The sequence below is a fragment of the Ascidia mentula genome, chromosome 2 (genome assembly GCF_947561715.1).
Source record: "Ascidia mentula chromosome 2, kaAscMent1.1, whole genome shotgun sequence".
Taxonomy (NCBI): Eukaryota; Metazoa; Chordata; class Ascidiacea; order Phlebobranchia; family Ascidiidae; genus Ascidia; species Ascidia mentula.
Genome location: NC_138567.1, coordinates 8304790 through 8325263, shown reverse-complemented (window position 1 = coordinate 8325263; position 20474 = coordinate 8304790). Strand labels below are relative to the sequence as shown.

General features: G+C 40.5%; 1 protein-coding gene across 3 annotated transcripts; it reads left to right on the top strand.

Annotated features, from left to right (window-relative positions):
• The first annotated feature begins 971 nt into the window (after positions 1–971).
• On the top strand, positions 972–19898 carry LOC145888464 (uncharacterized). Of its 3 annotated transcripts, none has more exons than XM_082979214.1 (22): positions 972–1126; positions 1199–1233; positions 1454–1520; positions 1698–1782; positions 2268–2816; positions 3147–3235; positions 3317–3470; positions 3602–3778; positions 3853–3894; positions 4093–4182; positions 4547–4701; positions 5048–5129; positions 6387–6505; positions 7132–7216; positions 9384–9490; positions 9987–10096; positions 10367–10525; positions 11147–11249; positions 11774–11879; positions 12035–12145; positions 12431–12571; positions 18636–19898. In XM_082979214.1, the coding sequence occupies exons 1-22, from the start codon at positions 1071–1073 to the stop codon at positions 18735–18737; spliced, it is 2724 nt and encodes a 907-aa protein (XP_082835340.1). In that variant the 5' UTR covers positions 972–1070; the 3' UTR covers positions 18738–19898. The 3 variants fall into 3 exon arrangements, with proteins under 3 accessions (XP_082835340.1, XP_082835339.1, XP_082835338.1); XM_082979213.1 differs by having other exon boundaries at positions 2268–2930; XM_082979212.1 differs by having other exon boundaries at positions 2268–2933.
• Positions 19899–20474: the final 576 nt, after the last annotated feature.

Here is a 20474-nt window from a genome sequence, read left to right as displayed (position 1 = left end):
TTATTTGTTCTGAATTGAAGCTCTGGGGAGATTTTGTCTTGGACTAACGTTTTGTTGAGAAACGTTAGGCGAACAGCATCTGGAGAGCAACTTTTCGCAGTGTAGTTGGGTGACTGCTTATCGTTAATAAGGTTTCCAATAGAAACTGATCGAAATGTGATTTGATATGCCGGATGAATGACCAAAGAAATACCGACTATTTGAGTGGTTTTTCGATTGACGGACTATTAGTTCCTACCATTTTTTCCATTACGTGACACATCATTGAGGATTAAAATGATATGAAGAGTAGTCGTGTTGGAACGAAAAAAATCGTTGTTTATTTTTCCGTGAGACGTCGGTAGAGAGCATCGACAAGGACGCCATGACGTCACAAAGCCTGCGCTTGGTGTTTGCCTTTGTCGTTTCGTTTCTGTTGATTTTGATCGCCAGCACGTAGCACGTTTGAGATAGAGCTTGTGGGTTTTGGCAAACCGTAGTTTCGCCAGGAAAAGCAAAGCAAATCAAATCAAATGTATTTTGCGCAGAAAGCAACTTCGCAGGTGAACAGTTTATAACAGCTCAAATTGGCATGGGCACCGATAAAACCATAAAGGTTGTCAATCAGGCCCACGTTTAAGGTGATTTCCTCACGGAGAATCACCGTCAGTCGTAGGATCGCAGCAACATTTTGATTGAAAATTATTAGTGCATACTCATTTGGTTGAACAGCTCAAAAACGGATAGATTTCAATGTGTCGTGTACCATTCTTCAAATGTGCACATTTGCGTGTTTGGATCAACGCGTCAGTCGCATGTACCTGGCCGTTCTGTTGTTCAGGGTTTAAGTGCAAATATTTGGTAAGAACGCGAGCGCTTCATGACAAAGCAGTATGAGTGCACTAGTACAATTGCTCTGATCTGACTACAACTTTGTAACGCACCTGCCCGATCGCAAACGTAATCTAAAGTCGGTTACAATTTACAGGGTGGTGTGCAACTTATTCTTATTCTGGTTACTGCTAAGAAACATATTCTGGTTACTGCTAAAGAAAAGCATTTGAATGGACTACATAAAATAACAAGCAGAAATGGATTTTGGTTCAAGTCACGTTTATGCTGGTTCTGCAGATACTTACTACTCCAGGTATTTAGAAGTTTATGGTTTATCATTTGTCAGTTTAATAAACAATATTGTTGAACATATTCTTTACTTTAGTGTTCCTAAAGGGGCTGAAAGTCACAACACTTCAGGTAATATTTTATTTCTTCATAACTAATCATCACTCTAATATTTATTTAAACAATTTGCAAAACTGTAAAATAGAATTTGGATAACATTTACAAAGTTGCATTGCCTTCACTTGTCGTTCTTCAAACCTCTGTGTTGTCATACATACCAATAAGCATTGAGTTTCAACCTTTTAGCCCAGTCAGACTTTAGTAACACATGTTATAATGTGTATTTATACAGTTCAGCAACCCAAGGAGGCATTGTATGATCCAATTTATGAATCGATTGATCGGACATCTATACAAAGGTAGATATGCTTTCCTGTTACTTTGATAAACAACATATGCTTCTTCTTTTTTTGATCACAAGTGGTTTTTATAAAATCTGTGGCTTACATCGACAATGCTATAATTTTCACCATTTGATCTGTATTTTATTTTTTGCAAGTGCTTTTTTCTGTGTTATTTCTGCAATTTGTTTTCAGGGACAGAAAAAGCCAAGCCAAGCCCCAAATTCCTAAAAAACCTTCAGTATATGGCAGTCAATCTTTATCGGACAAGCTTCGAAAAGTATGTTGTTACACGATCAATTGCCTGTAGTGCCTAGGGTAACAATACCAGGAAAATTGTTTACTTTCTCACTCAGTTAATCTGCTCAACACCATTAATCAGACATTATGTTGTGCATGTGGGTATTCCCCTCATAGCAAACCACTCTCTCTCTTTCCTTTCTGGGCACAGTGCCAAACACACATATCATTGTTTGTCTTTCGCTTTGTGGTGGTCCCAACTCTTTGATTTTCTCAGCTTGGTAAAGTAATGTGAAACCCCTGATACTGCCTTTGTGGTTCAAATATGTTGCCCTTGTGCACCCTTGCCCTTTTTAAAACATTGGAATAAAAACTAGCTAACAGGACCTTTTCTACTGTTAGTAAATACCTGAAAATTTTTTTTTATACATATTTCAATATTTGTTTTGTTTTTACTCCAGGTTTGAAGGTCAAAAAATAACTTTATATTAACAAAATATTAATTCAGTGATATATTTTCTGCAGGCTTTAGATGAAAGAGAAAAGCAAATTAAAACTCCCAACCCTAGTGCAACTGCCATCCAAAATGGGCAAGCAGAGCAACTACATAGTGTAAGCAGTGGTCCTCCACTGCCCCCAAGAAAAACCCTGCCCCCTGGACAAACAACTACAGCAGACAAATCTAATTCCAATAATGAACCTATTTATGTACCACGGCCTGCAAGTAAAGGTGCGCCCACAGCTAACATACCTACACTGCGACCTCCACCTTCTTCCTTTAAGCGAAGACTGCCCTTGCCACCATCCGACACTGCTGTAACACCCAGTCAAAACTCTGACGATACTCCTGTAAAGGCGAAGACTGCATCCAAGTCACTTTCAAAACCTGAAGAAGAGGTTCCATGGGATGCCATTGCTGCTCCGCCGAAAGCCGCTGTGCCAAATCCTTATGAAATGAACAATGGCAAAAGTCACCAGAAGTTATACCCAGAATTACCAGAACCTGATGCCACACCTGTAAGTTTGGATACACCAAGCATTGTTCCCACTGCACCACAGCTAACTGGAAGTCTGGTAAGGCGTGATGCAGAGTTTCCTCAGGACAGCGTGCAGTCACCGGTAGTGGTTGAAAATGGCAATGCAGAAAATTTCCATTCTGCTGAACCTAATTTGCAAACTGAGCTTGCAGTGGTATGTTGTGAAAATAGTTTTTAACATTTTAATTTAACTTGCATGTGCTTGGGTGACTTGGTTAATAGTTGTTGGTGTAAACCTATCAAGGAATTCCTGGTTTGTACACATTTGTTTTGCACACGCTTAATTGTTTTGTATCACTAAATTTGCATGATCGCAACCCCTATGTTTTTTGTTTGTTATAAAGTGGTTAACTTGTCTATTTTCCAGAACCCTATGATCAGGGCATCAGCTCCACACCTATCTCAGAGCATGATTAAAAGGGACATGCAGAGAGAAAGTCCAACAACAGTGAAAAGGTGTGGTGTCGTAACGATCGCATCAGCTGATTTTACTTTGACGTATTTTTACACTGTATCTAAATTATTTTTTATTTACAGTGCACCTTCTCCAGAGTCTGTATATTCTTCTGCTGATACTAATGTTGTGTGCGTTAAACTTGGCATCATTGGTGAAACTTCTGGGAGTACATTGTGCAACACACCTCCTGTGCTTTGTAACTCCTGTTTGGCATCAAGCACTAATTTTTCTGAGGTAAAAATTAGTTGTGACCTCTTTATTCTAAACATAACTAGCTGGTTTGCCAACTATGTTATAATATACTAAAATGTTTTCTTTGTGAGCGATTATACTATGCATTAAAACATGTGTTTTGTGTGTTGCAGGAATGGGTATGCAAATTCTGTGGCACGAAAAACCTGACAGATTGTCCCCAAGTGCCATTTGAATCAGCACATGACATAACATATGTTTTGCGGCATGCCGAGCAACCCCAAGCCGTTGAAGACCCACTTGTGATTCTCTGTATTGACACTTCGGGAAGCATGTGCGTCACATCCAAGGTAGTTCATTGCTGACATTGGTAGGGCAGTAACCATTCTGGTGTATTTTAACATCTTTTATATTATTGTTTTAGATTGAAGCTGCTTCAGGGTCACTGTTTGTGTCTAGGCTACAGGTAGGCTTACATGCAGAATTAGTTTACTTGTTTATTATCGTCATCAAAAATGCTTTTCCTTTTATTTGTGAAACATTTCTCAATTTATTGTCTTGGCATAGAACAACCAACTGTTTTCCACCATAAATACCAATGTACATTTTACTTGAGATTTTCCAAAGAAAAATACAGGAAACTTGACATTTTGCTTGTTTTAAGGGAGTCCAATATGCCATCTATGAACAGCTCAACAGAATTTCCCTCTCCAATCCCAATGCCAGGGTAGCACTGGTAACCTTCAGTAACATTGTAAGTTTTCTTAACTAGCCTCTTTTCTGTAATAATAACGAAAGTTTTTGTTTTAAAAGTCTTGTGTTTCTGTGCATGAGTTTGTTTTGCAATGAAATTGCGTTTTCCGGTTTCTGGTATCAAGGCTTGACTAATAAAAAGATACACTAAAAATCTATGTTTTTTGTTTCCTGAAATACGTAACAGCCAATCCTGTGGTGTGTATTTAAAACAGCATTTGGGTTCAAATTAAACTGTTGCCTTCAGCGTGGGTTAGAAATCTGACAAACTAGGTCAAGCACCAGGGGAACATTGATTTCTCTGTTGCGTGCAAAACCGTACGTTTTCAGTTGCATGCGCAGTAAAAATATTTGGCATTTTTCAGGTTCAGGTTTTAGGCGACGGCTCGGCGGGGCAGCAGTTTTCCCTCACCGATATGCAGTTGTACGATTACGACTATCTTCACCACGTTGGTTCGACCGTCCCTTTGCCGGGACCTATCTCGATGACGAGAGGCCAACTTGACAACGCCGTCTCCAAGTACAGTATATTTCGTTTTGCTTTCACTTAGGAAATACTCGAAGCAAAACCTATTTGAATATCATAAGCATTCAGATCAAAGGGGAACCGAAACCACTATCTGCACGATTAAGGACTGTATCCGAAATTCATTTGTTCGAATCACGTTTTTCGAGGCCTTTTTGTATTTGAATTTTAAATTGTTTTGAGGATGTAAGTACAGGAAGCTTAAACGCTAATCGCGGAAGGGAATATTTATAAAGGACGGAAGCTTGCCGCCCTTGGATGTATTTAAGTATTTTCGCCTATAGAACGTGTGGTCGTCACCACTTTTGAAATTGTAGCAAACGCTTATTATTTTGTCCAGCCTCAAGGAATCTGGCGGAACAGCGCTTGGACCGGCTTTGCTGATTTCAACGGCACTTGCTTCTCAAAAGCCCGGCTCTCAGGTAGGACATATTTAAATATACCAAATATCCGAAGTGCGTGATTTTTTGTCTATTATGCCACGTCATAGGCCGTTGTGTTGTTTATTTTGGTTTGCAGTAATTGTGTGGATTGTGTTTCATTCATATCAATATCCACTCTCTCATTATTTCCAATAGTCTCTATCCCACGCAGGACCATTCTGCATTCAGTATGACGTCTAGCGTATTACGTTATTGCGGAAGTATTTCGTCCGGTTTATCCAGTTTTACCTGGTTGGTATTTTGAAGTCTTGTTGATAACTAGGTCACCGGTCGGGGCTGCTGGAAGAAAACTGGGGATTTAGTATCGTTCTCTTTTCCTACAGCCCCAAACAAATCCCTATTTATAGTTTTGTGTCTACCAGCGTCATAGAAAGACGACCTTGAAATAGTTTAAGAGCTTGTGGCCACAGCGTCATGGATGAATGACTCTCACACAACGACCTAGATCACATGACTTTTGCCCACCTGCTGTAACAACATCGGTCACGTACCTCTATTCGACACGGTTTCGCCCGTGCGATTACAAATTGAAGGTTGTTATGGCGACCGTGTGAAGGCTTTTTAAACTTGTTCATGGACACTTGGCATGTTTATTAATGCTTTGTCTTCACAGTGTTCGGAAGTTAGTTATTATATCGGGGTGTTTCCGTCGTCACCACTTCACCTGTTATATCACCTGACTCGATATGACAACAGATAGACGGCTCTGGTGATTTGTCACCACTACTCGTTTATGTGCGTCATGTGTGACGTCATTCTGAAAAAACTGGCTTCAACCTGTTGAAAGCGTTAAATAGTGTACACAGGCGAAGCATATATTTAGTATTTTTTTGATAATTTGGTGCACATGATGATAACACTCTTTGAAGTAAGTGAAAGTGAGTTTTACAGACATGCCGAAAATGACAAAATCACCACTTTTGGTAATTATGTAAGGTGTCAAATGCACTCCTGTGTTGATAGTCTTGTGCGACCGGTCGTACCTCATCACTCATATACGACTACTGTCTGTGCTTGACCCGCGCAGCCGCGCACCTGATAGCATATCCTCCTCTCCCAGCATACGACCATGCGAACACGATTTGGTTGTCTTTATTTATCTGACAAATAAATGCGTTAAAATGAAACTGTTGGGAGCGTGTGAGTCACGTTTACCTGCCTGTACGTCTCAGCCAGCCCCATTAATACCGCCAGCACCTTAACGTGATAAATGTTAGCGCTATTGCTTATGTACAGGTGATCGTGTGTACGGATGGAAGGGCGAACGTGGGCATTGGAAGCTTGGAGACGGAGAGCGACTACCAACTTTGTCATCACTTCTACAATCAAACCGCCGAACTAGCCTCCAAATCTGGGTACGATATATTTGTTGCTTGTTCGTCATTTACCGCCAAAAACTTGCTGCTGGAAGTTATAAAAAACCCAATTGCGCTCTATCGTTAGATTTGGGAAATATGTAATATTTGTTGCACAGGCTATAATAAAGATGGGGGTTATACCATTCTTATGTTTACATATATTAAAGATATAGCATTTTTGCAAATAGTTAAAATAACGCATTAACAGAATGGCATTTCGCTTTCCCTGTTACGTTTTCAGGCCGACCCACGCCTGATGGCTGTATCGCAGGACATAACCCCGCTAACCTTAGTGGTAGTATGGGTTTAACGAGTTACTTACGTACTTTGAATGCATTCGCGTGTCACGTTTTACTTGCAAACCCTGACTACAAATTTTGTAAGGAGGTAACGACAACAGCGCTGCGATAATTTCGTTGCGCGTAATCCCTAATCACTACTTCGTCTGTTACCTCTTTAATGAAAGACTTTTGGGATGGTTCTGTGATGGCAGCAAGCATGTGCAGCCACTTAACATGCACTATTGACTATTGTTTTTTATTATGTATTAGCTTGGTTAGTCCACGTTAGTGCCGCGTTGGTTGGCTAACAAACCGTAACCTCTATACTCGTTTTCAACGCAGAGTGATCGTGTCCATCCTGAGTATTGCTGGTACGGATTGTCGGTTGGTGGAATTAGGCAAAGTCGCCCACAAGACGTCGGGAAAGGTGGGATGGATGCGCTTTTTACTTTAATGAAATTTAATTCGCGAACGCAAATTCCCTGGTCATTACTATAGACTTAAATAACGATATACACAAAGGAGAGTAAGTATAGGCGTCCGAACGAGGTTATTGCTGCAAACCGCTACGCTGGGCGCTGTAATTACCGCAATAACTTTTCATCAGGATAGGTTCTTTGTGGGGCTCTGTTCGCTGTATGAAGTAGAAATTGCGTGCCTATTTTATTACACTGATGATTTATTGAATTTCAGTAGCGGCGCTTCCTTAGAAAAGGCTCGTGTTGATTTTCCTTGACTTCCTCTACCTTGCGTAAGCTTGACGATGCCCTCCTAGTTAATCTTGTATACAAAACGATTTACAAGCGCTTTAAAATTTATACCTGAGTGGACATTGATCAGAGAAAGAAACACAACGCTCTCCGTCTGTACTTTTGCGGGATTTGCAAGACTTACTTATAATAAAGGCATTGCATACTTAGTATTGGGAAAGTCCAAGCAAATGTTTCCAAGCTGGTCAATTTTGTAGCCTACAACTTAAAAGCTACAGCGATAAAACCACCAGCGCAACGGGGAAATCATTAACAGGTATACCGCAAGGTTGTTTGCTTTTCCTTGACAGTAAAGATTAAGCAACTTTTGTGAACATTGCACTGGAAGATGTTGTGAGAGAAGACCCAGCGATCATTTAACATTTGTCCGTTACGTTAAATATATAACATGAGTTATGATATAGTTTGCGCACGTCGCTCCACACTTAAAATGTAGAAAACTTGAGGGTAATATTTTGCACATATCGTGAGGGTAATGTTGTAACTTAGCGTAATACGTTATTTTGAACACGAATGCTTTTGTTAAAGTGCTAGAAGTAGAATAAAACTGACATTTAAAAGAGAACCAATTGACCTCATATTATACTTTTAAATGTACAAGTATAATGTATTGGCTTTAAAAATTATCTTCGCCATTAGGAAAACAAAAAGCCAATTGTTTCAACTCTTACAGTAACTGCTAAGATGTTGTTTCGCAACTGTTTTTTTTCCTTAAAATTTTACATAACCATAATACATGCTTCTCGTGTTGTACTTTTTAGTAGCTGGTCACAAAAAAAATCTTTTTTTTTATTCTTATTATTGAAAAACGACGCTAAAGGCGTACAATTGAAGAAAAGGCTAAGCAAGAAGGCAAAAAAATACAACAAGGGTTAAACATAATGGCGAGAAATCGGCACAAGAAGTTCACAGAAAATCTTTCAGCTCGTTAGCTGCTTTGGGCCTGCGTGCGCACCACCTAGCGGAAAACGCTCGACAACATTGCGAAATCGCGCAAAATTGTTGTCATCGCTTTCGTAATCGTGCACTAAAAATAAAACATTTCAACGTCGTTGAGACATTTTTATTTTGTTTGACAACATAAATATTGTACTTGTCAGTACAAGTTGCCTGTGTTTAAATGTCATTGTTCAACCATAAACGAATGGTTATCACCCATAGTATAGTCCCGTTAAAGAGCAATAAAGCAAATCGTGATGATCGAGCTGTGCAGACGGTGATACTACCCAGGCATCTCATGTCTCACCAGTGCAGCTTTTGACTAACCCCGCTGGCCGGACTCGATTCGGTTCGTGCTTGCCCACGTGGGCGAGTCCCAGTGTAACAGGATACAATACACCCACAAACAAAACAAACGCAGTTGCATTGTGCGTTGAAGGATATTTGGAGGCGTAGAAATTGACAGCACTGGTCAAACTGTTTAAGCAAAAAATAGAGTGCTTTTCAATATATTTAGCATGCGAACCTTAAAAATGCCAACGCAATATTTGTTATGTGGAAGTAACGAATATGTTGTTTCCTGCTGAGTAAAATTTTTAAGTCAATCTTACTCAGCAACTATAGATACGGTATCGATCGACTGCCTACCAGGGTGGTTTGGTTCGCCGATCCTGTGTAGTACATTGTTTTTCATCAGCATGCTGTTTCCCGTCTTCTTCATGTGACAACTCAAACAAACTTTTGCGTACGACCCGTAAACAATGTACTACACAAACACATAAAATAAGTGTTGTGTTAATCTCCGTCAGCCATATGTCGTGTATTGAACCAACCATTGTCACGGCACGTGTGTTTGCTATGGCTGTTATGCTTTTGTGTGTTAAGGTGAGCATTGTGGAAGCGAACAGGATCTCGGAAGAGTTTAACGACATCCTCACCGATACGGTTCTTGCCACCAACGTTTCGATTGATCTTGTCACGCACAAGCAGCTGTACGTATGTCTTTCATTATTGGTTAATTTGTTGTTCGAATATTTGAAAGGTTTTTTTACAACCTTCTTGAATATGTTCATACGCATTTTTTGAGTATACTAAAAAGTGAGAGTGAATATGGGAAAATAAATTAGTTAAGTGTGGTACAGGATGGTTTGTTGCTAATGCTGCCAGGTCCAATAACGACCGAAACGTCCTCCAAACAAGTAGTTTTTTTGTCAGAGGAGCCTTGAACTATTGAGTGGTACAGGATGTATTAGGTCGAATGCATTGGACTCTATATATGAGACAACAGAAAATTGCATAAAGTTTTGGCTTGTACCCACAGCAAAGCAACAGGTTTGACCCTTAGGTGCAGTTTATTACGCTTTTGTGAGAACAACAACGTAGATACGTTAGTCAAGTCATATGAATTAAATCAAAACTGTAAATAAAACGTTGCACAAAAGAACATACACTCACAATGAATTTTTAACGAAGTCCTGATTTCTGCAGCTACTTCAGCAACACAGAGGGAGCGGTTGGAAGCACAATTGCTCAGTTCGTTGGAAACACAACGAACGATTCGGAAATATCTTTTCGCTACGGAATAAAGAGGGAAGGAGGTGCGCGTTGTTGTGTTTTGTTTGTATTGTCGTGTAACACGATGTCTTGTTGCCATTGGAATCAAATACATGCTTTATGTTATGCATTGTAAACCAGGTAACCAAAGCGATCTTAGCAGAGTGTAAGCGTTTCAAAATATTATTTGACGTAGCTTTCTGTATAAAACTTGATGATATTTCAGTAAAATTTTAATGTACTCTTACGTAGAATGGCGTGTAGCCAAAACGCCGCCTTTTTCTTTAAAATATTTAAACGCGCATAACTTTCAGAATTTGAAAACGTGTCTCCACCAACTGTGGCGCCTTTCCAACTGAAGATAATCTATCGACCGCCAGATGGCAGTGTGCGCATGCGCGTCATCTCCCAGATGCGACCTGTCACTGAAAGTAGAGAAGTTGCTGAAATCGACATGAACCTGGGCGTCGTTGGTAAGCGACTGTCAATTTTCATTTTGTGGTATATTTTTTTTTTACAAAGCTTTTCTGCAACGATGTAAAATTAGTTTGTGTAGAAGTGGAATGTGAAACATGCTGCATAGATTAGTGTGATTTAAAAAAATTGGTTTGGCTGACATCAATCCATAATCTGCTATTATTGCTGACTGAACGACTTTCATTACTCTCTTTGTTTAAAAAACATGGAATTCTGTACAACATATTGTGTGAATAAATCCATTGCCGTATAGTATCCGCAAACCTAGCGCTAATTTACATACTTGTCTTGATTAATGTGCATTTTATGTAAGTACAGATATTAGTCTTAAAATTGTAAGTTCTCTTTTTCCCCACACGTAACCCAATTACATTCTCAAAAGAAAAACTGGTTTAAAGTAAAACAACAGAAAGAAGGGTCCAAAATTACCCACAAAACGTGATTGACGATCAGCGTCAGTGTGATCTTTAAAATCTTACGGAAACATTAACTTCGCCATTCTGACGTGCTTATTCAAATATAAATTTAAACTTCAAACAGAATGAAGCAAAGCACAAATTCTAGGGGCAGTGATGGTAATGACATTGACACACATACCCACTTTGATGTTTTCACAGGAGCTTATGCGAGTCAATCTGCCGCCAAACTTGCCCTGGATGGTGAAGTGGGTTACGCGCGACAAGTCACCAATGCCCACAAGCAATTGCTTTTCCGCGGCATGTAAGTAGACCCGTACACACAATACATTTCACCGTCGTTCGACGATACTGCTGTCACGGAACGTGCCTTTATCATTTGCACCCTGTTGTTTTCAAATACAGTATACACCACAGTCACAAAATCGTTCGAGGTCCCATTCTATTGTCGTTACCTAAATCACCTGCCACTGTAGTTTTATGTGATTTGCGAAACCGCGTAACAGGCGATGTTCGTTTTTTCGTATATACTGTGTTTTCGTTTTTTCGACCATCAAAGCATGTTATTACGCAAAATAGTTTTGTGCGTTTCAGTGTTAACATCTTTCGTTGCCACTTCACTTGGTCAAGCTTGCCCTTTTCCGGCACAAAAATGTTTAATTTTTGGCACGTATTTCTACCTTACTCCCGCAGCAATTGGCGCTGGAGGTACAGTAATGTTTTGATGCAACAATGACTTTACTGTTGCTGAAGACAACAAGATAACTTAAGTCTTACTACGAAGATTTTACTTTTAAACCTAACATGATGCCAATTTTATTCTGTTAGGAGTCTGAAATCACAGACTGGATCGATCGCTAACCCCGAGCAGGAGGAGAAAATCTACGAACACGTGAGAAGCAAAATCGACGACATCGGCAAGGAGCTGGCCAAGGTAGTTGATCATAAACCCAGCGACTTAATGTTTGACACACCTCTTCGTGAACAACCACTGTAATATGAGTGTATTGATTTATCCATTGAGAAAAACAGCTCCTTCTGCGCTAATATAAAATTTTATCAATTTCTGAAATGTACATTAAAACGTAGGTCGAGGTCAGTTCGTCCACCGAGGACTTGTCGTCTCCCGAACCTTTCCCTTGCGAGGTTGAAGTGTACCAGGAATTCGGGAACTCACCCGCGTCGCCTCGCCCGGCGAATGTAGGTTCTGCTTTGGGTTTGTTTCTTGCGTATAGTACTATTGTAGCTTTATCATAAAAGGAACGATTATCATTCTTTTTTATCATACCTGGACTTAAAGTAATGAAAAAAGCAAAAAGAAACTACAGCACTTAATTCTGAAATAAAACCTGCCACAAACGCCACTTTGTTTGGTTATTGCTATGTAGCGTTTGCAATCACAATTCCAGTGTAGTAGTCATCGTAGCTTTACCGTGGCCACATCACAACTATCAATATGTTTCAACATCTTCGACAACCTCACAGGTTCCTCCCGCTCTCCCGCCAAGAGGAAGAAGTCAGTCCCACGCGCCACCAAGCGGCAAACTAACTAAAGTGCAGTCACTCGAGTCGATGCTCGCCAGGCTGCCATCGATACCCAAGGGCCCAATCGGCAAAAAGAAAAAGGTGGTTGTTAGTTCTTGTATAAGGACAATGCTTAAATGCAAACAAATTGGATTTAAATACTTAATTGGCTCGCCACAAAGTAAGTCCAGTTGACCATTCGCTTTAGCCCACGATATCTTGTGATCGAAACGTCTGAATATATTGGTTAAAGCCGCACAACAGACATGGCTTTCTATTTTGAACAGTATTCGCTAGAGGTCGCTGTTTCGCAATATGTATCTGGTTCTTTGCGTTGATTTCTATGCCCTATGCGGCCAAGCGTGAGCGATTTGCAAGCTTCAGGGCCGGATTAACGTTGCGGTACTTCTTTCTTATCGCGAAGCTTGATGTTGCATTTTGTTGTTAGTATTGTACACCTTAACTTCAGTTTAGCTGGATAAGCGGAATTTTAAACACTTGAGCGAATACGCGTATTTTGCGGTTCCTGCGATTTGTAGTCGCGTTTATTCCAGCGCAACTGTGTTTATGAACGAACATTACCACCAACACCAGTTCAGTTTTGACGATCTTTTAATGCCGCAAATGATTTTATTAAAAAGTCCAAATTTGCGTTTGTTATTTCGGCAACTTTCTGTCGGTGATTTCCAAACCAGAAACCTCGCGTTGGGGGTTCCTTTTCGCCTGAAACAACAAACAGAGGCAGTGGTGGAGGAGCCTGGTTTCTTCATTGGTCCATACTATTGTTTTATTGTCTTGGTTCGCCCAGGTTTTTGACGTAAATCCGCCTAAATCTTTTGATTGAAGGCAGGTTGACTTTGCATTGTTGACCAATGACTGTGTTTCGTTCTTAAGATGTTGTAATACCGAGTGTTGGTGGGAAATATAGACAGGAGAAAGAACTTTTTTGAACGGCCAATTTTGCGCCCATTAGTTAACATTGTATTCTGCGTGAGTTGACTTTTAATCCATGACGTTTCCGGTTATTTTTGGTCGCACGAACGTCAAACACCAGGCGTGGTTACGAGCGAGACCCGAATTTATTTTTGGCATAGTGACGTTCTGCGTCACCCCCGAAACGTCAGAGTCATTCGACGGATGCCACCGCACCCATTTTCCATGTCCCGTCGTCCGAATTTCGATTCGTCAAACGCATGTGTTGAGCTTCGTGTCTCCTCAACGGTTTACTGGTAACTAAGATGCCCGTTTCTCGATAGCGAGAGACAGAACCGCCGACTTTTAACGCTTGGCCGGCCTTCTTTACCGCAGCAAATGGAAATCGCCTTTGTTCGTTAGGCTGGCGGAAAGCACGAAGTTGGAACGATTCAGCATTGCGGCTTCGCGGTTGATATCCCTCACAAAACCTGGTTGTTTTTGTTTGGTCCACGACCTTATCAAGTTGTTTTTTTAACGACAAATGGATGGTCTTTGAGCTTGCGTTTGTGTCGGTATATAACGCGTTTGTCTTTTTGAACTGATGTCTTTTTGTATGTTGGTTTACAAGATTTCTTGCTTTATTGGATGCAACAAGCGTGTCGCACCAGTAAATACAACAATACATTTTTGGATAGCGATAAGTTTATCGATATGCGCAAAAGTAACTTTGATTGATTTGATGACTTGGTACGACCCTAGGCCCATTCTTTTACTCTCGCCAAACGCAAGTCAAGGTGACATTCTCCATTCATCAACAAATTGTCACTTTTTACAGAAAACGTTTCTCCGTTTTTAACCACATGCTTCTCACGTGCCATGATGAATCCCTCAAACAAGCAGTATCAGCCTATTCGCGCAGGCGTTACTGATTGGTAATCGTTGTCATTCAGCCTTAATGCGGAACACAATGCTGCTCTGGTTTAGGAACGGTCAAATCAAAGCCACAGTCCTAATAACGCGATGACGTCACTTGTTTCTAAAGGTCAAGATGTTCCACTTGATCGCGTCCAGTGCTGCATCATTGTAAAAGCTCGCCCGCACCTAAAAAACACGTATCCATCACAATAACGAAAACTCGTTCCTTTTGTCCACGAAAATGGAAACAAAAAACCTTGTGGGTAATTTGTCTACAGTTTTACGCATCAGTGGCTTCGTTTATTTCGGTCACGGGTGGCTGGTTTTCTCAATGCATTTATCACCTGGTGCGATCTCGTTACTCTGAACCAACATTTGAGAAGATACTCCACCTTATAATTGCTATCAACTTCCCTTATTTAATTCAAAATTACCTATGTGTGACGCTTTGTCGTGAAGTGTTTCATTATTTAGCTTAGCCTATTGGTTCGTTTACAATTTCTCGCGTTCGGGACCTTCATGTGTATTTGAACTCAAGTTCAGAGTGAAGATGTTCGGTACAACTGTACAGTGTAACTATTTCCTACGAATGTTGGGAAACGCTTCGTCAATTGTGCAAAATGGGTTCCTGTCCAACTCTATTTATCCCGAAATATTACCACAAACTTCGTGTAGTTTTTCTGTCTTTTCATACAGCAAGTATTGTTGGTAGTTTTCTATCAGTTTCTAAGTGAAGATGCTCAGTACATTTCGTGTACAGCGACCTTTTGTCACGTATGCTAAGGAACGCTCCATTGTTGCATAAATGCGGGCCAGTTTTTTAGAAGATAATGTCAACGCATTCACGTTAAAATACCCTTTAACCGCTTCAACTTACCCCATGTTATTGGACACAACAGAGCGACGCTGAAATGCGTTTAAACTTGTCTTTGAACACGCCTTGATATGGAAAACTTTAATAGAATCTGGTCTGTAGTTTAACACAAAGGCAATGTAGTGGTTAGATTGTGTGTTCGTATTATCCATAAACTTCGGTGATTATGGCCCGTTTAGGAAGATAAATCCCAACACCAAGCGTTTGAATGCGGCCGCGGCCCAAATGGACCGTTCAGCTACAGAGCATTGCAATGGAGATGTCACACCTAACTGGACCTCAAGCCAAGCGTGACGGAAATTTTGCTTGGAAGCGAAAACGTGAGGCGGGTAAACGTAGACTCTTCAAACTTTTTGCGCGTCACACCAAGGTTGCAAAAATCGACTGCGAAGCAGTTTGTTATGGTCCATTGAAGTTCGTCGTAAGCGCATGGACATCGAACACCAGATTTTGCTGTTCTGTGCAATTTCAACTGTAATGTGTAGCGGCGCATGAGGGTTCAAGTTACCCTGTGTTGTGGATTTGAGAGCACGATGTAACTCCTGGTAAGACTCCCACCGTATCCACCAGCCCATGATCAGGGCAGTTATCCATGAATAGTTGGATATAATGGTTGAAAAACAGCAAAAGCTTTTTATGTGAGTTGTAAAACGATCGTGATGCACTTTATGAGGAGTACCCCTGTTCTAGCAACGGCAAATCAAATTTCAATTCCTTTTTTTCCGAATGCGGCAAACGGGGTGGACATTTCGCAAGTTACCACCAAAGATGCCAAAACTACTCTCTCGACCCGGACGGAAACTACTCTCGTGTAATGTTTTTGCGTTGCGATCATTCCGTATCGCCAAACCGGCGACTTTGCCGACGAACGCATACCTGTCTGGTTTCGTAATGCTTCGACACGCTCGTACGTGAGCAACGCATGTAGGGTATTATGGGTTTGAATCATGTGTTGATCTGGGTTGGGGAGAAACACAGTTCGTTCAGTTAGGGTTTTAGTCTTAGTCATGTAAAGGTCGATCGTTTTTTGAATCTTTTTTTCTAAAGGTAACCGAAAAAAATCTTTTGTGTTATTTTTATTGCCCTATAACAGTGATTCCCAACCTTTTTGTGTGCGTTCCACTTGGAGGTAAAACAATTTCAACGCGTACCACTTGGTTGAGTGTTACAAAGTAACCTTATAGGGGATAAAATAACATTTTGAGATCACTTACGATTTTTTAAATTCGAACTACATCCGTAAATTACGGAAAGGTACTCGCGTACCACCTGGAATGCCGTCACGTACCACCGGTGGGGGAAACGCTGCCCTGTAGATTCAATGCAAATGCTTGTTATTCACAATACATTTTTTTTAAATTATCAAGACAAAAGCAATGATTTGTTTCAGTACATCTTTTCTCGATCTGTTTAACTGATTAGGGTCGAACAATAATAACACACATGTCCTCACCTTACTAACCCCGTTTAAACTAAGCGACCACAAAAAATGCTGGTGATCAATACATATCGTATAACTTGTATCCAAGGGTTTGTTCATACAAGCTACGTCTCCAGTACACAGCATAGTGCAGCGTCATCCTGTGTATCCTTAAAGTGAAAACAAACTTTAAATAAATCAATTCAATAGTATAAGGTTGCAAGAGAAATGTGTATTGCATTATCACGTTTTTTGAAAGCCACACCGCTGTTGTTCAGTCCAGGCACGGAGGTGTGGCCTTGATTTTATTAATTTCACGCTCAAGTAATTCACATATTTTTTATATGTGTCACGTATTTTTTAACGAATAGGTGTTGATGGCAATTTGTTACTCTCGCCTCATAACCATTATACCAAACATATCAGGACGAGGTCACGTCGCATGGACCTCTCCTATTTGGCGGTGAAATATACCGATGTGTTTACCCAAAACTTCTATGAACCCGCTGTGGTTTTAGCATGGATTTCGGGTTCCATATCGAACAATTGTCTGTTTGTGTTCCGCTATCGCATTTCCAGATTTCATAATAGGAGCAAAAACTTACTTAACCTAAACAAAAATGAGTCGTACCACAGTACCAACGATCCGCAAATGTCGTTCAAAAGCACATGACAACGAAACTGTTCAAGGGGAAAAGAAGATGAACGTACATAAATTCGTCGGTGACTCTGGGCCAGTTGCTTTTGTAACCCGATCTGTTCCATACTATGGTTTGTTCGCCGGGACGACAAACCGCATTCCCCCAAACCCAAGCCTCGCGAAACGCTTCGTTATTCATGCAAGAAAAACGTGCCATTTGTTTGGAATTGTCTGTTTGTTCGTTGCTGAAAACGTACTGAAATTCAAACAAGTCCAACATTTAGTTCGGTATCTCTATAGTTTTGTGGTATACTAGTTTTCATTCTTGTTGGGAAAGAAACCATTTATGCGAGTGACTCACAGGCGTATTCGACTCTCTCCCATCATTTCTGCTGCTTTTAACAACATACTGTAAAAGTCAACAACACCTTTTTCGATAAAACAGCCCGAAATTGCTTGTAACTTGTTGTTTTCTGTATTTTTTGTTCAAAAACTGTATCGCGTTGTTATTTGGTTTTTAAGAACTTACTAAGGTGTGTAAAATCAGAAGCGTGGACACAAAGTTGTTCTAGTAACATTTAAAATTGAATTGAAGGTTAACTTGTGTCACGTGAAAGAAGTATTGCTGGTTAGGTGGATTTCATGAAGTAAAAACATTTTATTGCTAAGGTGTGGAACCACTTAATTGTGCACAGGCGTTTTACGTAATTTTTTTGTTATGATTTTCGCGCCATCGGTATATTATTCCACAATCCCTCTCAAGTACATCAGCGCAACTATTGTATGTTACCAATTATCTTGGAGTGCGACCTTTGCGGCAAAGCCCACCGACTTTACGCAGGCGTTAATTTCTGACGAGATTTCGAAACCGAAAGATGACGGTGTCGTGTCGTCTGTTATCCCACCAGTAAGCGCCACATCTTCCGCATTCCGACGTGGTATTGCATTTCACCGTGCCCCATTTGCCGAACCCTCCGCATTCTTTCGACGTTCCTATCGTAGATATGCAGTTAACTCTGGTTATACTCAATTCAACGCTAAAAAAGGCAACTTCGGGATGGATTATTGTGTTTATGGAGACGTTTTTTTTTTGTCTCATGGCCGGCGATTTGATGTTGCCATGGTTTCGACCTCGGTTGTTACGACATTTACCTCACGTGACTGCAAATTGTATCAGGTTAACTTTTGAAGTAATGGTGGTTAAGGTACGTGACGAAAAGGTCACAAAAAGTTTTGGAATAAACCTTTCCCAAAGCAAGAGTACATGACGAAAAGGTCACAAAAAATACACTTTTGAAATTGAAATGACGTAAAAATCTACATTCTTCTCTGCCCGTGGGATGTTCTTGCAATAACTAACGTAAGAAGTAAACAAAAACCCAACGTTTTCCATTGCTCGCAGAACAAGAAGAAAGTGGCCGAGCAATACAGGGACGAAACTGCACAGAAGATGTTCAGCTTTTCCAAAGCAACCAGCAGCCGAATGGTCGGAATCGCCGAGTAGATATGACGTCACTAGGTGTGGCCCGGCGGTCACGCGACTTGAGCACATGAGCCCCTGGATCCATTCACAGGCGACTTTAAAACCCAAAGCCGTATTCCCTTTTGGGGCGCAACCCAACATGCGGGACCAAATCCCACAGCTAATAAACTATAACGTGATTGATAAATGCGACCAACAAAAAGAGAAGTTTCCTATTTTGTTTTTTTTTGCTCTTCTGTCGCTCGCCACTGAAATTGTCCTTCGGCTTATTTATTTTGTGGATTTGTTTCGCTGTACTCAGATGTCTGACACTTGTACAAAGTGTGCTCGAGTTTATAAGTTTTGCTTGTGTTGATTTTGCACTCACTGCAGAAAGGTTTCAAAGTTCAAAACTTCGGCGATATCATATTTGTTTGTTGATGATAATTTATGCAAAATCCGTTAGACAACCGATGTTTTTAAGTATACAAAATACCCGAGTGTAGGGAGGAACCACCCCAATAATGCTTACTAACGTGTTTCTGTGTAGTTTTTCAGCAATACATTTTTGCACCTATTCAAGACAATACCTTGAATCTTGCACCTCTCTCAATTGCTGCGATATGTAGCCCACCTAACGAAAAACGCCGTCGCCAAACTGTCGTATATTCCAAAGTAGGTACTGCATAACTTTAACATCTGCTTAGAAAGTACATTAAAAGTACTGACATTGCGCTTTGTCCTAATCTCTAGTACGCCTTGCAAGTAACGACCAACAAGCGTATTCGATGTTTTGTTGTATCTGATGTTACTGTTATAACCCAAGTACATTTGTGCCACATCTTGCATGTTTCTGTATAGAGAGCGTTTCCATTACGACGGACATTTATCGCTATGAATGTATGTAAAGCTTTGGTAAATACGTTGAACGTACATTAGCCGTAGCAGTAGAGGCCTACTGCGTGTGCTTTGGCGAAAAGTGGCAGAAAAAAGCTGTCTATGAAATTTTAAGTTATTTGCCCAAATCTCTGAAATTGGCGATAGTGATCATTTTTTCTGTTTTTTTTTCGCGCTTGTTTAACAGTTAACCTGGAAATCCACCATTGTGTACTTCTTTTCTGTTGAACTTTCAGGAAAAAACTTCACGCACTTCCGCACATGTTGCTTGTGTGTCCGCTTTCCTGAACGCGATTAAACACCTTAAAACAACGTGCTGTGATTTGTCAAAAAATAGAAGAACTACTTGGAGTTTCCATAGTTGGCATTTAAAAACTAATCGTTTTCTTTGTATAAAAATGTAATTTTCAATCCTGGAAATAAAGTCTTGTTTACGAAAGTGGAATGCCCCACTTAAAAGGAAAACTCTAGTGCCTCGTTCAGTAATTCGGTTTTAGGGGATTAAATGCGTACACAGACACGAAGGGTGTTTGTTATGCAGCGCTGTGTGTCAGCCGCATGCCGACGGATGTGTAGATAGGTTCTGGTTTATCGTGCGTCTCATACTGTGGCTGGTTTCTCTCAGAGGTGGAATAACAACAGACACTTCTCCACAGACATGCAACTATCTTGTGTCCAATAGATTTTAATGGAATCGTTCATTTGCAGTCCTCCAAATACCGCAAGTGTTCAACTATGTTTAAATGATAAAACTTTTTTGTCTCATTGGTTCTTTTTTGGTGACTAATAACGACCTTCTGCCAGCTAAACAGCCGAGCAAGACCAGCAGTCTTTCGTGACTGTGCAGTCGCCGTAAACCGTTGAGCACCAAACTGTTGACTC

Coding starts and splice junctions, on each gene's coding strand:
- LOC145888464 (XM_082979212.1), top strand. CDS start 1,071: ATGGATTTTGGTTCAAGTCACGTTTATGCTGGTTCTGCAGATACTTAC. Junction 1,783..2,267: donor TATCGGACAAGCTTCGAAAA/GTATGTTGTTAC, acceptor TATTTTCTGCAG/GCTTTAGATGAAAGAGAAAA. Junction 12,146..12,430: donor CGTCGCCTCGCCCGGCGAAT/GTAGGTTCTGCT, acceptor ACAACCTCACAG/GTTCCTCCCGCTCTCCCGCC.